This window comes from Buteo buteo, chromosome 26 (assembly GCF_964188355.1).
Source record: "Buteo buteo chromosome 26, bButBut1.hap1.1, whole genome shotgun sequence".
NCBI lineage: Eukaryota > Metazoa > Chordata > Aves > Accipitriformes > Accipitridae > Buteo > Buteo buteo.
This window is the reverse complement of record NC_134196.1, coordinates 3882710-3900849: the sequence shown is the minus strand read 5'-3', so window position 1 is coordinate 3900849 and position 18140 is coordinate 3882710. Positions and strand designations below refer to the sequence as shown.

The window sequence follows — 18140 nt, the reverse complement described above, 5'->3', positions numbered from 1 at the left end:
CTTGCTCTTATGGGTAACTGCTCAGCAGCTCAGCCATCAGGCCTGTGTGGCTACAAGGGTCTGGCCAGCCTTGAAAATATTTAGGTACAATTCCCCTTTTTATAAGAAGAGCTTAGAAGCCTCCCAAAACAGAGGTGAAATGGGATTTCTGTGAGCCGTCCATGCTACTTGGCTTTTTTACCACATGGTGAATGTTACCCTCCCAGAGAGGAAAATATCTCCCACGGCAGCTTCTCCTCACCCAGCACCATCTTCGCTGCGCTCTTTAGCGCAGGCATGAAGTCTGCATTGCCAGTGGCGTAAGCAGTAACAGGAGATGAAGATGTTGGAATCATATTATATTTATTACATACATGAGATATAAAAACAAATTACCAAAATAGTAACATTTTTTTTGTGAGTCCACAGGACCTTGCAAGAAAAACACATAAGTAATGTGGATTGGTAGACTCATGACTTTTCTGGTGTTGCATGTCTTCCTTTTCTTTCCCCTCACACTCATGAACAGAATATACTCTTTGCAATGTGGTTTAAAGATGCTTTACAGAAAAGATATATTTTAGTGCTGAAAACTGCAGTAAACTGCTATATTCCATACTGGTGTTAATGAGGAAGTATAATGTGTATATACTGCAAACAATAACACAGAGGAAAACAAATAAAATGTTCAGTTTTAAATACTAACACAAAAATAAAATAAACTCCAGGCCCACCATGAATCGCTGGGTTGTGATATGCGAACGCGAGTCCTTTCCATTCTCCGCACCCACTCCTTTTCCTGCAGGCAGAGTTTTTCTCCTCTGGCAGTTGCATTTTTTACCTCAAAGTCTCTTCTTCTTCTCACACTGCTTGCGAAGTCTCGCTGGAGTCCTGCCCACGGGGTCCAAGTGCTGGTCTGAAGCTGGGACTTCAGTGCAAAATACTTTTATCTTTCAGATTGCATCCTCAGATACTCTGAGTGGCCAGTGCCAGGCTGGCCGTTCCCTTTATACCATTAACGCCGTCCAACTGGGGGGGTCTTCAGGAGTGCTTCTGTTTCAGGGAGTTTTTTCCTGTGCCACCTTCAACCTCTTCTTTCCCCAACACAATTAGACTTCCCGCACCGTGAAGTGGCAGGCAGTAAAGTGCTTTATACATTGAAATATTTACACTAGGGCTAGGTTCATTTTTTTAACACTTCAAGGACAAAAGCTCAGAGACGCTGCACCCTCCGGACCCGGCTCTTCTCCGCGGCATGAAGCGGGTGGACAGCCGGCCTCTGCCCTGCGTCGCGCTTGTGCCAAGGCAGAGGGATTCCATTCGCTCCAGCAGCTCCGTCCTTGCCAGCGCCAGCAGAGAATTTAGCCCCTGAAACCCTCAGCGGGGTGACCAGGTTAAAAGCGAGTGGCGTCAGGTTCTCTTGGGTGCCATGTCCTAACCCGACGGCGTGTTTCTAAAGTTCTAGCCACGCTGCTGCCAGCATCTTCCCGCCGCCTTCCCCACAGTATCCACTGGGAGCCTCCGGTAGTCACCCAGGATCTGCGCTGGTGGCACTGGTTTGCTTCTCAGCTGTAGCTCATGGGCATTCTTTCCTTCTCGAGAGTGGCAATTTAGTCTGGGGCGATCGGTGGCTTCATAGGAGTTGCTCCAACATGGCCCTTCCTCTTGTTTCCCTCAACGCAACGATGAGGTGGGCTCAGGCGAGCCCCCGGCGAGGAAGCTACAGGCGAGTGAATGAACGTTGGCCAGGAAGGGTTAAATTAGACAGCGCCTACAACTCTGAATGCCTCGCTACACGTTTTGGCACTATTTTCTTACATTCCAGTTTTCATCCTAGAGGTCTTTCTCTCTGTGAAGGCGGTTGCATTTTGTGCATAAAGAAGTGCCCTAGGCAGTCGCGCGCCTCTAGTTGCAGTCTCTTTTCAAAATCTCCAGGACCTTTCTTCCAAGAGCCGACTTCCACTGATGGACAAAACTTTTCATGTTGACGATGAGTCTGCCCGTTCGGATGTCCTCATGTCCTGCCACGAGGTACTCCAAGCCTGCAAACCAGCAAAGCGGTCAGGGACTGCACAGCACCATGCTTAAGAAGCCTACTGACACTGCAAGGTCAGCCTGGATATCTAGCCCCATGTCAAAAAGCACTTATACAAAAAAAATATTGAGACATATTAACTCTCTCATATATCTGTATATCTATATCTCTGGAAAAATGACCCGTGGCGCATCTGTCAGTGAGATGCAGTATATAAACTTTGATTTTATTAGCTTCTATATATATAAATATAAATGGAAGCTGAACTCCGGGGGGCTGCACTACAAGTTTTTACACCTCGTTTGGAAACTGCTATTACCTTCATTTGGCAGGCACCTGCCTCAGCCCTCCCTGAATATGGCCTGGAAATCGGTCAGTTCAACACATTCCCGTAATGACAGTGCAGGATGACCTAGTGCCGGTGTCTTGCTCAAAATATCCAGTGCCCCCTTGCAGGCAAAAGCACACGGGACCCTGACAAGAGGCAATACTAGATTTGCCAGCGCCAGAAGAACCCAAGGGGGTGGCAGTCACACTGAGAAGAGCTGCATTAAATTCTGCCTCCGCCAGATGTTTTAGGGACACGACAGCAACATCTGGCAAAGCCTCGCCTGGTGTCCAGGAGCTGCCAGAAAGGGCTGGAGCACCGTCCCCTGCCGCAGGGCTCGCCCCGGGCATCCAGGTCTGCGCTTGGAGGCAGGCGATAACTGCTAATTGGGGGCACGGAGGGAAGCCTTTGGCTTGAATTAGCTAAAGAAACACTGCCACAGATCCCAAAACGGGCCACAAATGTGACAGAAATGGGGATAACAAGGAGGATAAGCCCTCCCACGGCAGGAGGAGCTCCCTACCGGGGCCAGCATCCCACTGGAGCATGTTTGGGATACAGCAAGCACGAGCCCCCCCCCCGTACCCCCTTCTCCTTGCACGGGTCTGGGGAGCACCACGTGGTGGAACGAACTAGCCTGGGGGAGATGGGTCTTCTCCAGCACTCTCGGTCGTCCCACTCCATCCTGGCTGCAGCGGGGAATCTGCTGGCGTTTTCATGTTGTAGTTCAGAATAAAGGGAGAGTGTCCCCTAGTTAAAGGTCAAGCATGTTTTTCTTTAATTCAGTACAATTTGTTATCTACTTCATCTGAGTTTTTGGGCACACGCATCCTCTCTGCTGCCAAGTACACGCAGGATGTGTGCGCGGCAGTATCGCCCTTTGCAAGACATTCATTTTGGCCGCGTCAATCCTGCTGCTACAAGCGCGACTTTTCAAGGGCTCCTAAATCTATCCCCCTTGAGAGAGAAATGTGGCGTGCACCCTCAGAGAGCAAGCAAATATTGCTGCGGTTGCTGATTCCGTAGGGCTTTCTAGATATTCTAGATTTTCAACCTGATGGTAAAGAATCGTAAAATTAAAATGACTCAGACGATTGAGATGACACAAGCCAGGACTTCAGGCCGTGCGTTTTGCCCTGCGTTGCCGGCAGGCAGCTCTCTGCTTCTTTGTGTCTGGGCTGGGCAGAGCCGAGGAGGAGAAGGGGCTCCTGCTCCCTTGCAAATAGCAGAAACTTTTAAATCTTGCAGCTCAGTGTTCCCCCCCAGAAGCCCAACCTGCCCCTGTGGGTGTGTGTGGAGGGGAAGGTGTTCAGGGGTAGCGAATATCCCCTCATAGGAACTGAAGCACATTTATCATCCGAAAACAGCCCGTAGAGATTTGATAAATGCTTGGAGCTTTTATTTCTTGCCAGAGCCTTTAAAAGCCTACCCTCCTTTTGGTATCCCTTTAGCACTGTGAAACAGAATAAAAACATGTCTTTTTTTCTTTTATTTTTATCTTTGATCTCCTCTATGTTTTGGGGGGATGTGATTTCCATCATAGCTATATGTCAGGAAATTGTTTTCTGTCAGCTTGACTTTTTATCTGGCTGTTGTCAGTTTATTCATCTGGAGGTCAGAAGCTCTTACTCTGAGAGAGGGTTAAATCTGCTAAAATAGTATTGCCAACCGTTCAGAAATGAATGTGGTAGCTGAAGAAAATAATGAGATTTCAAAAAATACCTGGGATCCTTTTTCTTCCCCTGTGAAATGATTAGATCTTAAAGATGCACTCGATGTTTTCAAGTTCCCCATTAGGACCAAACTTCACATTTTCTTTCCAACTTGAAAGCTGAGATTAATTTATACGCCTTGGACTCCAGCAGCTGCATTTCAAGACAACACCAAGCTTTGCAGCGTAAATCATGAGAGCCGGCAAGGGAGTAACACCTGATGTGTCAGACGCCTGGATTGTCCCTAAAGACAGTTGCACCTCCACCCTTCCGCTGGTGTTCATTGATTCGGTGATTCCGGCTGCCTTTTCCTCCGCTGGGGAAAAGCAGTGAAGCTCTTCTGAAGTCAGTGGGCTCACAAAGCTGGGTGTCAAGGGCGGGTGTCCGACAGCTTCCACGGCATTCCTCCAGGTTCCTATTAAGGCAGCGGCACCTGGGCTTTTGTTGCTTGCGTTTGCATTGTTTTTCCGCAGAAAAAGAAAACAGCTGTGTCTGTTTAATTACAGATTTATGGTGTTTTACCAACATGCAAAGTCTTACTGCACTTAAACAGTAAAGTCCTGCCTAACGCTGCTGATTCATCCGACCCTTGCACCTGACGAGTCTTCCTGACCACGGCTGCGCAATTTCGGCAGCGTGCCTTCAAAGCCAAAGCCGGTCACTCCGGTGGAGGTGAGAGACGACTGCAAACGCCTCATCAATGAATAACCTGTCTGTGTGATCCAGCCTCGCAGACAGCCCTTTCCCCCCAAAAGAAGTTGGCAGCGCTGCACACGTAAGGGACTTTTCAGCACTGCAGTTGATGTTTCGATCGGTGATTTCCAAGCGCCTTATGGAAAAAAAACCTCCTTTATCTGAATTGGTTGGTAACTGTTGGTTTATCTTGGAGTTGTAAAGAAAGGTGTGTCAGCTGGAGCTTAGTTTTGCTCTATTGAAGAAAACCTCGTGTCTGCATCAACTCGATCGTACTGGAGACTGCATGCACTGTTTAGCCACCACTGGTTATACTCCATTTCAGTACAAGAAGATGAGAAAAAAACTGTGAAGCCAAAGCTCTCCTCTCACTGCATAAGAGAAACTCTTCCAAATCTTGTAGATGCAAATTAGTGTTACTTTCAAAGGGACATCTTCCCTTGAGTTTAGATTAGAACTTCAGTACAATATCATGACTCAAATTAGACCTAAATGTGCTTTTATGGATTCAAATTAGCATTAGTTTTGAAAAGATATGTCATGTGGTCGTGGCGTGATGTGCACCTCCCTACCTCTGGGAACACACTGAGACTGGGGAAGCTGTAAGAATGTTATTATGCTTCATAAAGAGAATCAGATGTTTGAAAGTCTGTAGAATGAACCAAGTTTTTCTCTACAAAACTCAAATTTGATGGAGATTGCTGTTGGAATCCAAATGATGTAACAGCCGGTAATTTTTAATCAACACCGGGCTGCAATCTCAGCTCCTTGGCATGAGGGGACAGAGGGGTGGGAATGAAACCTGTGTAAATGTGGTGGGGATGTACTGCTCAGGGAGTCAAACCTACCGGGATTGAGGATGGGACAAGTGCAGCCTCTGTTAGTCCAGGATTCGGGGTAGAGGGTCCTCTTGCCCCGGAGGATCTTCAGCTTTGTAGATTTCAAGACTTTCTTGATCTTCACATTGACTTCTGCGTGGGAGCCTTTGTCATGAGCTGACAAGATCTTCGCCTTGATCACTGGGAAGACACAAATTCAAAACCAGTAATATATAAACTAGTTACAGTGCCCTTTTTTTGTCTAGTGCAGGCGTCTGGGTGAAGCAGCGAGGGCAATTACTTCGTTACAGTGGAGTTAGCCCTCATCCCACCCTGGTGAGCATTCCCGCTTTGCAGAACGGCCAAATCCAAACGCAGCGGCGGAGGCCGAGACGTTGGTGGGGACTGAGGCAAAACGCGGAGAATTTTGAGCTCACAGATACCCGCAGGCACACTGCCGCTGCCTGGTACCCCACCTGCCGAGCCCACGGATGGTGGAGGCTCAGGGCTCGGGTCCCACGCGGGAGCCTCCCCACGACCGTGCCACTGGTAGGTATCACCGGATCGTGGTGCTTTATTCAGCACTGCACGCCAGGAGGCTCAGGGAAACCTCTCCTCCTACAGCACGGCCCCCTGAAGCTCGTGATGAGCCCCATAATTCATCTCTCTCCAGCTTAGCTGACACCTTTGCATGTTGAGTGATGAAATGGTGGGAAGCCTGAGTGCACTTTAGATAAAATTTATGAACTTGGGTTTTTTTGTGACTTTTAAAAAATTTATTTCTTATCTTTTGCAACATTAAACACAGTCACTGTTGCGGCCAGGGAGCAAAGCAAAGCAGAATCAGATTTTTTCCTAATATCGCTAAGCCGGGGCTGTGCTTCAACAGCTGGCGGCCACTTGAACTTCCCTTCGTGGGCTGCTCCGCAGCCTGCAGAGGTATGAGTTATCTCCCTGTGCGTTTTCAACTTCAGTGTGAGATGAAACAGGTGCAAGAAACCCCTGGAAGACCGTGAAGGAAGGGAGTGCTCCGCAGAGCATTCCTCACTCTGCCGCGGTATGAAGGAGGAGGTTCACTGGCACACACCAGAGAGGTCTTGGGAAACAAAGTGCCTCCTCTCGTTCATTTAAATCCAGGAGACACGTAGACAACATACATCACCCCATTGCAACAGCTGAACTTTGCTGACAGGGGGAAGTTCCCAGCGGAATTCAGTGTAATTCAGGTTTAGTGATTTCTAGACCGTGCTTGGGGCACCTGGTCTCCAGACAGAGTTTCAGTGTCTGGTAACAGTGCTTTACAGCCTGTCTTGGACCTGGATAACCTCTCAGGGACACTTCCAGCTCTTGTCCTCCCGTGATTTTGGCACAAGGGTATTTTGGTAGCAAGCGAGGTGGGTAACAGAGCAAGAGGCTTCACCCACCTTGACCTGGCACCATGGTATCTATACATTTTGGAAAGGTCAAAGATCTGCCCTTAGACCATGTAGCCCATGGTTACACGCTTGCACGGCCTCGCAGCACCTCCCTTTACACCCCGACATCTTACCCACAACTCACCGTAGGTGTACTTCATCCCGCAGAAGACCTTGCGATTTCCTAAAACTTGCTCTTTACATTCGCATTTACCTGGGGAAAGAGGAGGACGCAAACGGCTGTGGATTGGACTTAAAAGACAGGAGCCTTCGCGGGCAGAGCCCGGGACCTGCCAGAGGTTTTCACATGGGCACCAAGCCCTGTGCAAAAAAAGTCCTATTTTCAGATCCAGGCTGAATATACAATCTTAGTCCAAGGGCAATTATTCCTTGTTTACAATTTGAAGAGAAGGGAAACAAAGGCCGTATTATTTTGCCTTGGGATGCAAATAACACTGATGTCGTTCCCCGTGGTATTTTCCACACCGTAATGTACCAGACAAAATTTTAAAAGGAAATGTTGCCGAGGTTAAGGCAGATTAATGACTTCCGTGATCTTAGAACAAAGAATAACACGATATACTTATTTACGTTTAAAATGAAGTTGCCCAGACAAATGATGGAGCTTTCCCCTCAATTAACTCAATTATTGTATCTTCCAGATTTTTATCATGCCGCTTTCTGAAAAATGGAGGAAATGACGCTTGCCTGCTTTGCATGCAGGGATTGCAAGGCAATTATTATTGCCTTATTGCTCGAGGCTGCGCCGTGGGGCCGACCTGCCTCGCAGCACCCTCACGCAGCACCCACCTTCTCCAGACTGGGGGGACTGGAGGGAAATAATTTCCCCAGCTGAAGCCGTAGCTGAAACGCTAGGCCATCTCAGATTGCATCGTGAGCTGCGATTGATGCCAAAATTGTTGTGGGTATCGGGGAAATAAATTCTGTATTTCCAAAATCCCTGCCAGTGAAGCGGCAAACCCCACCCTCTAAATAACGTTGCTGGTTTGTCCACCATGTAGTAGTTCTAGTGAGTACAAAGACATGTTTAAAACATGATGGCCAAGTAAAACAGGGGAGTATTCAGCCTTGAAATACACAGCTGGGACTGCAAATTCAGGCAGGCAACTCCTGCCTTACTGACGGCTGAACACCGGGTGCAGGCTTTTAGGATGGAGCATCTGCCTAAAGGGTTTGCGTGTCCTCGCGTTGATGGGACAAGCCGTAAGGCTCCTCCGGCTGGTGGAGGAGAAGGAGTTGGTTACACAGGACGTTAATGGGGGAATACCCCCTCCTGCAATTGCCAGGGCACTAATTACAAGCCGGTGGAGAAGATTGTATCTGCGCTGGCTGCTGGTGGGAGGGATGGGGCAGGGAAACACGGGTGAAACCGCCGTCCTACCGGAGTGCCGGAGCGCCGAGAAGCCCTGCTCGTCCTCCCAGCCCCAGGCGGGCTCGCTTTCGTTGAGCATCGCCTGGAAAGGAGGTGCTTCGTTGTGCCAGGTCACGTCCGAGCTGTCGGGGGGGGGAAAAGGGAGACGGTCAGCCTTCCTCCTGGAGCTCCTGAAAGCAGGGCCAATATCAACCCGTCCTCTGGGCACGACGTGGCTGCGCGTCTTAGCGACGTCGAACGCAAGGGGCGGTTTTGGAAAGTGAACAGGTTGAGGGTTGCCAGAATGGGTCGTGAATCCAATTGGGGTTTAAAATACGTTATAGGGATATATATGCTCTAAATATCCCCAGTGCGGTAAAAAAAAGCAACATATAAGATCAGGATGGTGGGGTATTATTAAAGTGTGCTGTCTTCTAGAAGTCAGAGCTTGACTCTAAGTCCAACACAGGCAATGCAAGCTGAGTTGCAACAGCAACAATATTAAGCCTTTGGTCTCCTCTCGCTCAGATGTCCCTGAGGCCCGTATTTTGCTCATGGAGAGGAAGGAACTGTGAAGGTTATGGTGAACACCCGATACATTAACATCAGCACCCAGAGCCAATAATCCAACATCAGCGATGCCCTGCCGCGGTGTGCCAGGCACCCAGGCGAACCGCAGCCTCACCCGCTGCTCTATCCCCAGTTCCTGACCCTACCAATCCCCAAATATTTCCTACGACGGCTATTTTCCAGCACAAATAGGCTCAGCGCAGCGCCTTCCCTGGGATCCCGGGGTACGGCGAGGCTGGGAAAGGGGGTGGCCCCAAAAACTCACCCACTGCTGCGGCAGTCGCCGGTGCGGGGGTCGCAGGTACGGGCGCAGTCGCAGGGTCGGCAGCCGTAGGGACCGAAGCCCCAGTAGCCGGGGAGGCAGCGGTCGCAGCGGGGTCCGGCCACGCCGGGTTTGCAGGGACAGTCACCGGTGCTGGGGTCGCAGAAGGTGCGGGGACCCAAGGGGAGCGCGGCCGATCCCAGGGGGTGGCAGGAGCAAGCTGCGGGGGACACGGCGGGACGGGGGGGGAGAGCATCTGTGAGTGCAAAAACTCCGAAAAAATCTGCGGGATGAAGGCGCGGGAGATGCCTGTGACAGTGATGTTTCTGGGCTTTTTTTCTTTCCTCTCACCCATATAAATCTGACCTGAATCTCCCTTTAGAGACTGTATGTCTTTAACTTCCATGAGCTTTCTTAATTAGTCAACCTAGCCTGGTTTCGTGTTATGTTTTGCCAAACGGGCCTTTATTACTTTCCTTATAGCATCTGGACTCCAGTCCAGCCAAGTACCCGGGGACGTGCATGGCTTACGATGATGTTTAAGCAGCTGTGGGTGCTTCATTGCAAAAATGAATCACAGCATAATTGCTTTCTAAAGTAATAACAACTGCCTTGCATCCAGGAGGTTAAAAAAACCCCTCAGAACAGCCATTATAATTAAAGTGGAGGCTGAGCAAAAAGTAACCCTCTGCCTCTGTCTGATTTTCCTTTAAAGCCATCATTTCAAAACATTAAAAAAAAAAGAATGAGGACAGGGACGGCTCAGAGATATGCTTTTGCATATACTCTGGGACACAGGTTTGCGGAGTGTGTGTCAGAAACACCGGCTGCAATTTTTTCCACCCGCACAGTCCCTTGCAGCAGAATGATGGACTGGAAGCGTACTGGGACGCACTGGGAGAAATGGCCATTCTCACAAATCAGAAAGGGTGCCCTAAAATAGGTGCTATGAAGTTTTCCTTGCCTACTTCTTTTGCATAAATATAATTTGTGTCTATTGCAAGACTACAATCTTTTTTCCCCCAAAGGCTTTAATCTTTTCAAAGATCAGAAATACAGTTAACAAAAGGCTCTGACCATTTGGCCTGGCCAGCAGGCAACGTGGTGCCCTGCAGGACCAGTAGCTGGGTGACTCGTGCTCTCCTTCCCTCAGGATTTGGTTCTCTCACCAGGACGTGTTATAGTCAGCCTTGTGCATTATGGTAAAAAATTCCCTGCTGAAAGACTTTTGTCTAAAACGCCATTTATCTAAAAATCAGAATTCCCGAGAAAATTTCATTTGGAGGGAAAATTTTCACCAAATTCTAATACGAGTATTTTTATTTTGCAACTGTGAAGGCAATAAAGCAGAAAAGCCACTGCAGGCAACACAGCCTTTCTTTCTCTTAAAATACTTATTGCTGTGCACATATATTTAATTTTGCTCTGACAACATTTTTGTGGTTTCAGGGATTTGACATACTTGGAGTGTTGTTTCAAAATATTAAAGGATAGATTAATATTGGCAGTTAACTTAGAGGCGACTACGATTCCAAAATCTTTGCCAAAGTAATCCCCAAATTTTCCCCACCCCTTCCATTCCCAAATAAATATAATTATATAAAATTAAAAGATTAGAAAGCCTCTCCACAAACTGCATAACTAGCTGCAGGCAGTGAACTCTGGTACCTTTAATAGCATAGTTTTCAACAGCGCTCACCGAGACTCGCATACCTTTCTCCTGAAGTCTGTGAAGTGTTTTACACCTGACACATGTAGCCAAATGCTCTCTTTTCCTACTAGATGTGGTGGGTATTTCTGGCATTCCTCAGCCCCTTCAGGGGAAATATTAAGCACTTAAAGCTCCTCTATTCTCCTGCAGTCAGTGAGCTAAACCCACTGCTCAGAGAGAGATTTGGTCCTGTTTCGGTCACGTTTCAGCTGAGTTTTACACCCAACCCTATCGGGGCTGGAGCTTTTTATGTTTTAGACAATGCTTTTGCATAATTTTTTTCCTAATGGAAAATTTAATGGCAGCAGCAACACCCTGGTGAGGCGAGCATATTAAATTTACAAAGGCTGTTATGAAAAATACAGCAGCAAGCTCATAGGTAATTAAAAATGAAAATGTAGCTGGCTATACTTTTTAATAAAAGCAGCAAAGAGATGTCTTGTAAAGGTTGGTCATTTTTACAAGGGCTGCCCACCCATCTCCATGGATTCCGTCCCTCCTGGCTGCTCCCATGTGAGCTACCAAGGTGCCGACCTGCCTTGCATCACCAGCCGGCGATTTTAAGGTTTTTGGGTGCATCTTGGGTGCGGGCCCAAGGTGACACTAAGTGGCGTTAATCTGGATGATTTTTGTGGCAAATTTACAACAGGGTAAACATTCGTGACGTGCTGCAGCAGGAATGTGCTGAGCCATAAAGTGCAGCCACATCACTGCGCACCGAGCGCAGAAATGAGACTCCAGAGCTCAGATGGGAGCGCGTTGGACCGATTTTGAAAGAAATGCGTGAAAACAGGACCAAGTGCTTCCATACTATAGCAACGGCAGGAAGAAAAGGGCTGCAGGACTAATAATACGACATGGGGCAGCTGCAGCAACCCTGTACTACATAGCAATATTTTGCACGTGACTTCCACGCACATAGGAATTAACAGCCGCCTGTCCCGGTGTCCCATGAGCTGATTGGGATCGAAACCCAGCGAGCGGGACTCCAGCGGAGCTGCATTTCCCCGCCCTGGACTGGTGATACTGTTGTGGTTTCTTCAGCTGCCAGCTAACCTTTGGAAATGACAAATATTTACCCTCAAAAACCTGCAGTTGAAAAGCAAAAATAAACTTGGCAATTATAAAACCCGATTTATTGTCTGCAATTATACTGTAGCTGAGGCTTAAAAATTCATGAAGGACGTAATGAAAAGGACCGATAGGTAGGGTGGGGGGGAAAGAGTTATCAGATTGCTGTTTTAAACGGCAGAACGTCTCATTTATCGGGTACACACCTACTCCTGAGCAAATATTATATACACTCTTTGCCTACAAGAACCTTTAAAGTATCCTGAAAGATTATGGCTTAACAACTCCTTTATTTACTTTGACCTTGGTATTTTTAAATTTTCAATGCTACCCTGCGGTTGAGCAATAACCGTGCCTCGAGCCAGAAGCAAGCAGGCAACCGCTATGGCTTTCCCGGAAAGAATAACAGGGCACCACGCACGTTCCTCGTTATCGCAGACCGTGGCACGGTCCTTGGAAATGTGCCAGGCATAGGCTGTAATCGGTCTTATATAATTGAATTTAACAGTCATTAGTCATTTGCTACGGCCCTGTAAGCTGCCGTGAGATGCCGGGTCCCTGGGTGCGGGGAGCAGCCCCCGGCAGCAGGAGACCAGAAGGAAAATAGTGAAGGGGTCTTAGGGAGGAGAGCGTTTGTGAGGGTTTGCAAAGCCCAGAAAGAAATGATCTGTGTTTGTGGCAATAGGGTCTCTGAAAGGAAAGCACTCGGATAACCCCGATATTTTTACGGAACCCAGTTTATGCTGGGGAAAGTTGTCTCCCTGAGATACTTGAGTACTTCGTGTTCTGTAAATCATAAATACCAAAAAAAAAAAAAAAAAGAGCAATGAACTAGATGTACTTAATGCAGAAGGTAAATAAAAGTAGACATTCCTCACTGTACTCAAGGCTATCTTACAGTTCTTCTCAAATATATGCTACCTTTGGCCTTTAAATACCAGAGTTCATGAGTACAGAGCGGTCCATAAAGAGGCTGGACTGTTGCATTAGAGAGTAACGGAAACAAATTTACAGTCTTTATGTCAGGCACACTTTTTAGGGGGTAAAAATATGGAAAGTGGAATGCCACAGGGCAGTGACTTAGAGATGAATGCAGAAAGCCAAGGGGACTGAGCACCGGCATAAGTCAACAAAAATACCCATCAATCATCTCATCGCCACAGCTTCCTCCTGCCCAGAAAGGCTGGGAGAAACCGTTCAGTGGAGTCTCCTGGGATTTGGCTAACATATAGCTAATGACGTGGTGTAACGCCTGACTTCATTAGCGCCGGTCTAACTCACAAACAGGCACACGCACGCTGTTGGCAGCCTTCCCTTCGAGTCGTAGCTGTTTTGCAGCGATACATCCCGAGACCTCTGCTTCCATCTGGTTTTGCAAGGAAGGACGTTCCACGCTGGCCAGCCCAGGACATCCCATTTGACTTCGTCTCCGACCCTCCAAACGGCCACAGGATTTGCACCGGGCGTTTTGGCATCAGGAGAATCCTACGACCGGTCCCTTGTGAAACTCCATCTCCTCGGTGGGCTGGATGAGATGTCACAGGAGATGGCGGCCACTCCTACCACTTCCAAGGTGAAGGGTGTTATTTTTAGGTTTCCAGAAGACCGCACTCAAATCAGTGCCAAAGCTTGACTTGGCTTCAATGGCCTTGGAAAAATGCGTGCTTTTCCCTGACGGGAGCTGGCACGTAAAGAGCATCAGGAATTGTAATACTAGCGAAGGTAGTGCAACCCCAGTAAAAGCACGTTGCAGGGCTTGAGAGTCTCATACAGAATTTATTTCAGCCCTTCATCCTGCTTTATCTAGCAGGAGTCAATTAATCCAATTTTTTTTTTTTTAAACCAGCAAGGCTGAATCCATGAGTTAGTTAGAAAAAAACCCTCAAGCCCCTGCTTTGGGTCTAAGCGCAAGATTTAAACCTGTCTTTTTACTAATGAGACCCCAACCCAAAAGTTCGTTGCCTAAGTTCTGACAATAATTATGGAGGGAAAGTATCTGATGTTTCAGAGAAGGAGACTTGGAACTTCGATGTACACAAGTAGCTAAAGGAACTTTAAAAAGTCATTACATTCACTGATTAAAAAAACAAATTTGTGTACATACTACAGCAGTGAAATAATTATTTACACAAGTAATGGAGAATTGTGGTCAATTCTATTTTCATAAAGAGAATTAGGGCTGTAAAACAGGCGGTTCAGCCGTTGCTGCTCCTCCTTGCAACGAGTGAAAGGTGGAGAGGAGGAGAACTTCAGTGACAGGCTGGCAGGGACACCGGCAGTCTCACGAGGATGATGTGCAGCAAAAAAGTGGGACAAAAGAGGCAGACAAAAATAAAACCGCACGCACCCTCCCAGCCCCGGGTGCAGCTCCCCACCCCAGAAGAGTTTCTCTTCCTTTAAACGCAGATAATTCTCCTTTGGAGGAGAGCGATGTGCTCGGTGTCCCCTCAAATGACACAAGTAGGGTGTCTGTTGGGTTTTTTTCTTCCACCCATGAAGGTTCTCCTCCAGATTGGGGTCAGTGAGGAGAAATCTGGTAAGGCCGGTGGGTGGCTGTAGGTTCGGAGCAGAAAGCATGCCTGCACTCTATATTTAGCTGAGCAGTGCAAAGTGCTCAGCGTGGTTTGGGGATCCGGAGTCCCCCACGGTGAGTCACCATCCTCACAGTGGTCCCTGGGGAGCGTGGCTTTTGGATCGCTGCTTTTGCTTGGGAAATATTTAATTTCACATGTGGCCGAGTCATTGCCTTTGGCCTGGCCTCCTTAGTGTCAGACCTTCTGGAATATCACTCAACTCGTGTTCCCGTCTCTCCCTCCGTGCCCACCCGCTGCTGCTGCGGACACGCGCCGGTGAGCGATGCTATGTACCAGCTGCACCCTGCCGTTGGCTGGGGCACCCCAATTCTGAGGTTGCGGCAATCGCCAAAGAAGGAGAACAGGCAGACACGATGCAGCTTTTACTCTCCAAAAATAGTAGGAGAAGTCAATGAATCATCTCTCTTCCCCTGCCCCCAGGCTACGGGGATCCTCGGGACGGATTTGTCAACAGCGTCTGCAGGCTTTCGCCCTGCAAACCGCACCATTGGTTTGTTTTTTTTTTTTGCAAAAAGGGAATGGAGAGCTCCCCATCCTTGGCTGAAGCAAGAAGGTTGCTCCAAGGAGGACCCTCAAGTTCTCACCTTTCCTTTGCCACCCTCCCACTTGAGAAGCATTTTACTGGTAAAAGGTGGCCGACTTACGTTTGCAGGCATCTGGGGCAGAGAAGGGCTTCCTGAGGTCGCGGTAGAAGCCCGGCTTGCAGCGCTGGCAGTGCTGCCCCTCCGTGTTGTGCTGACAGTTGTCGCAGATGCCGCCGCTGCGATTGCCCGATGCCAGCCACGCATCCATGTCAAAATGACAAGTGTCGGCATGCCCGTTGCACTTGCACGCTGAGACAAAGCCAAAGGGAACAGAAAGACTCGTTAAGGCAGTGAAAGATGTTGATTTATAGAAAAGAGACACAAAAACCCAAACCGTGCTTTGGAGTGGGAGACCTGGCCTATGAACCTGTTATTCATTCAAATGCATCAAGTATCATCACGTTTTCATCCATGCTTCCCAACCTCTAGAGGTGACATTTAAGAAAAAATAGTTTATTTAATGCTTTTATTTCCACATAGGCAGGCTGGTGCTAGCTTAAGTGTCGATAGCATCGCGCCCACGGCAGGACGGCACTTGGCATGCCTGCAGACCTTCCCGGGATGCTGCGGTTAATCCTCAGCGCCCTTCTGGCTAGACTCCTAGTTGCTGAAGCAGGTCGCCCTGTGATCCTTGAGGTCCCCTGCAGCCTGCACTCCCCCCGAGCATCCCTCCCCGGCACCGCAGGAGTCATCCTCAAACATCCCCACAGCCCACGGCCGAGCAGAGCCCACGTCCAGCAGCAGAAAGCCATTCCTCCCGCAAATGAATTTGTCAGCGGTGCCCACGGAGGGGACAACGCCGGCCCACCGTCACCTCCAAGGCAGCTTGGCCGGCCGCAGCCTGCCCGCAGCAGAAGACCATCTCTCAAGGAGATGCGCTTGGGTCCCAGAGAAAGGTCAAACCGAGGGACAACACGAACTCGTGAGGATTTCCAAGTGAGGGGCTGCTCAAACAGGGACGTCCCTGCCATACAAACACGCGGTGGGCGCTGGGCAGGAGCGTGGCATTGGGTCTCCGCTCTCTGAGCCACTTCGCAAGCACCTACCCACCACCCCAGTATCTGCTGCCTCTTGGAAACACGGGAGAAAGGCACCCAAGGAGGAAGCGTTCCGCTCCGGCACAGGCTCTGGAAAACACTTCTCCTGGCTGGCTACTTACATTGACACTCTTTGGGTTCTCCGGTTTTGCCGTCGGCAGCCTGCCAAGGCTGGTCGTTGTAGAGCGGGGCGCAGTGCTGGCAGTGGGACCCGGCCGTGTTGTGCTTGCACATGCATTTCCCATGGACCTAGGAGGGGGAAGAGAGCAAGGATCACCCACAGCAAAGCCCAAAGAGTCTCCAGGGCACGAGCAATACCCAGGTACAGGAGATACCGTGCCAGCTACACGCTATTACGTAGACTAGAAAGAGGGCTCGCACGATGTCTGCTTTGATGTCCAGGGAAATATTCTGCGGTTACGCTTTCAATTAGATTAGTATTTGTGGATCTGCATGTCATGGTATTGTATAATCATACCTTTTTTAATTTTTTTGAGATCTAAAAGGATCTTTAGCAGAGTTTCCAGCTGCAGCGTGAATTTCCAGGAGAGATTTAAAAAAGCCAATATTCAAAGCATCCTTGGGAAACACTGTAAAACCTTTCTCCTTTTCTCCCTCCTAAACAGGAATACACCCTTGCAGTACTGCAGGAATAGCACCCACAACCTGAGCACCCAGCTCTGTGTGCCCAGCCATCACCAACATAACTAAGAAGAAGAAAAAAGAAATTCAAGCCCCTGAAACACAGATATCTACTCATCCTAGGCGGATTTTTTGCCCCGCAAAGGAAGAACCAAGGATAGCACAAGGACCACGAGTGACTATACTCGGCTATGTTCGTGACAGATAATTTAACAGCTAGACAGCCTGGTGTAAGGGGGTAATTAGAGATGAAAAGCCAGCGTAGCACGCTTCGTGCCAGCTGCCCTCTCAGCCGCTGGCATTACTCACGCTGTTGGCAAATGCAAAGAAAACAGAACGTAGCCAGAGGGCAAGAGCAGCCCGGCAGCGCTTAGATGCGATGAAATCAAGCTCTGAAGCAGCACGGCTCTGTCGGCAAGGCTGAAGACCCTGCCTTTTCCCATGGACCGCGGCGGGCACCTACCTACCGTAGCTATTTTGGTGGCTGCCTGTGCTTGTGGCTTTATTCTGCTCGATGTTTTGCTTTTAAATACGGTTTTACTAAGAGCATTTCAGCTGCAAGTCTCTCCGGCTACCTGATGCATGGCCAAGCTTGAGGCACGACCGGCATCCTGCATTGGCTGAAAAACGAGCTGAGCGGTGCCTCGCCACGCTGGTGCCCCTTCCTTCACCGGTCACAGGGAAAGTGATGGAGAAAGAAAAGCAAGAACCTGAGCACGGCTCGGCTTCTCCTGCTGCTCAGTAACGAGCCAGAGACCTCAGCTCGCCCTGCCAGCGAGGCCCAGCGCTCGTGCCGCAGGTTGCCGTAAAAACCGACGGAGCTGGGGAGCTGCACCAGCCACCGGCTGCTTTCGGCATCGGGAGCGACGCAGGGCGGTCGGGATGCCTGGTGATCCGGCAACGGAGCTGGGGCATGGCTTTAACTGCTGCTGGAAAAATGCTGCCTTCCGCTCTGTTTAACTTGTGGCTTTACAAGTGTGCTGTTCCTAACTGCATGACTTGCTGCCGAGACCTGCCACCAAAAAGGTTCCTGTGAAAAACCTGAACATTAAACAAAACAGAAGAGGAACTTGACCATGTTGTAAACAGTTCCTGCTTGTTACGTAGGTGCACACACACACACACGCGCTCCCCCCGCCACGTACACTCCTGGCTGAGGATGACTTTCTGATTTATTTATTTTTAATGAATAGATTTCAGCTGCTATCTCAGAGGGGTCGGATGTAACCGGTACAGAAGCTTCAAAACTGACCTTGAAAGGCCTTAAAAGACTTTTCAGCAGCAATGCAAATAGCAAAATCTTCCAAAAACTTTTCA

At 48.9% G+C, this 18140-nt stretch overlaps 1 protein-coding gene across 3 annotated transcripts in view; it reads right to left on the bottom strand.

Annotated features, from left to right (window-relative positions):
• Nucleotides 1-325: 325 nt before the first annotated feature.
• Nucleotides 326-18140, bottom strand: part of NTN4 (netrin 4) — a 47888-nt gene continuing 30073 nt past the window's right edge. For 2 of the 3 annotated variants that reach the window (XM_075057807.1, XM_075057805.1), the window contains 7 exons: nucleotides 16304-16430; nucleotides 15205-15393; nucleotides 9188-9404; nucleotides 8383-8495; nucleotides 7126-7194; nucleotides 5596-5766; nucleotides 326-2021 (listed from right to left, as the gene is read on the bottom strand). In XM_075057807.1, coding sequence (XP_074913908.1) covers nucleotides 1885-2021; nucleotides 5596-5766; nucleotides 7126-7194; nucleotides 8383-8495; nucleotides 9188-9404; nucleotides 15205-15393; nucleotides 16304-16430 — 1023 coding nt within the window. In that variant the 3' untranslated portion in view covers nucleotides 326-1884. The other variant, XM_075057806.1, reaches the window with a different exon arrangement.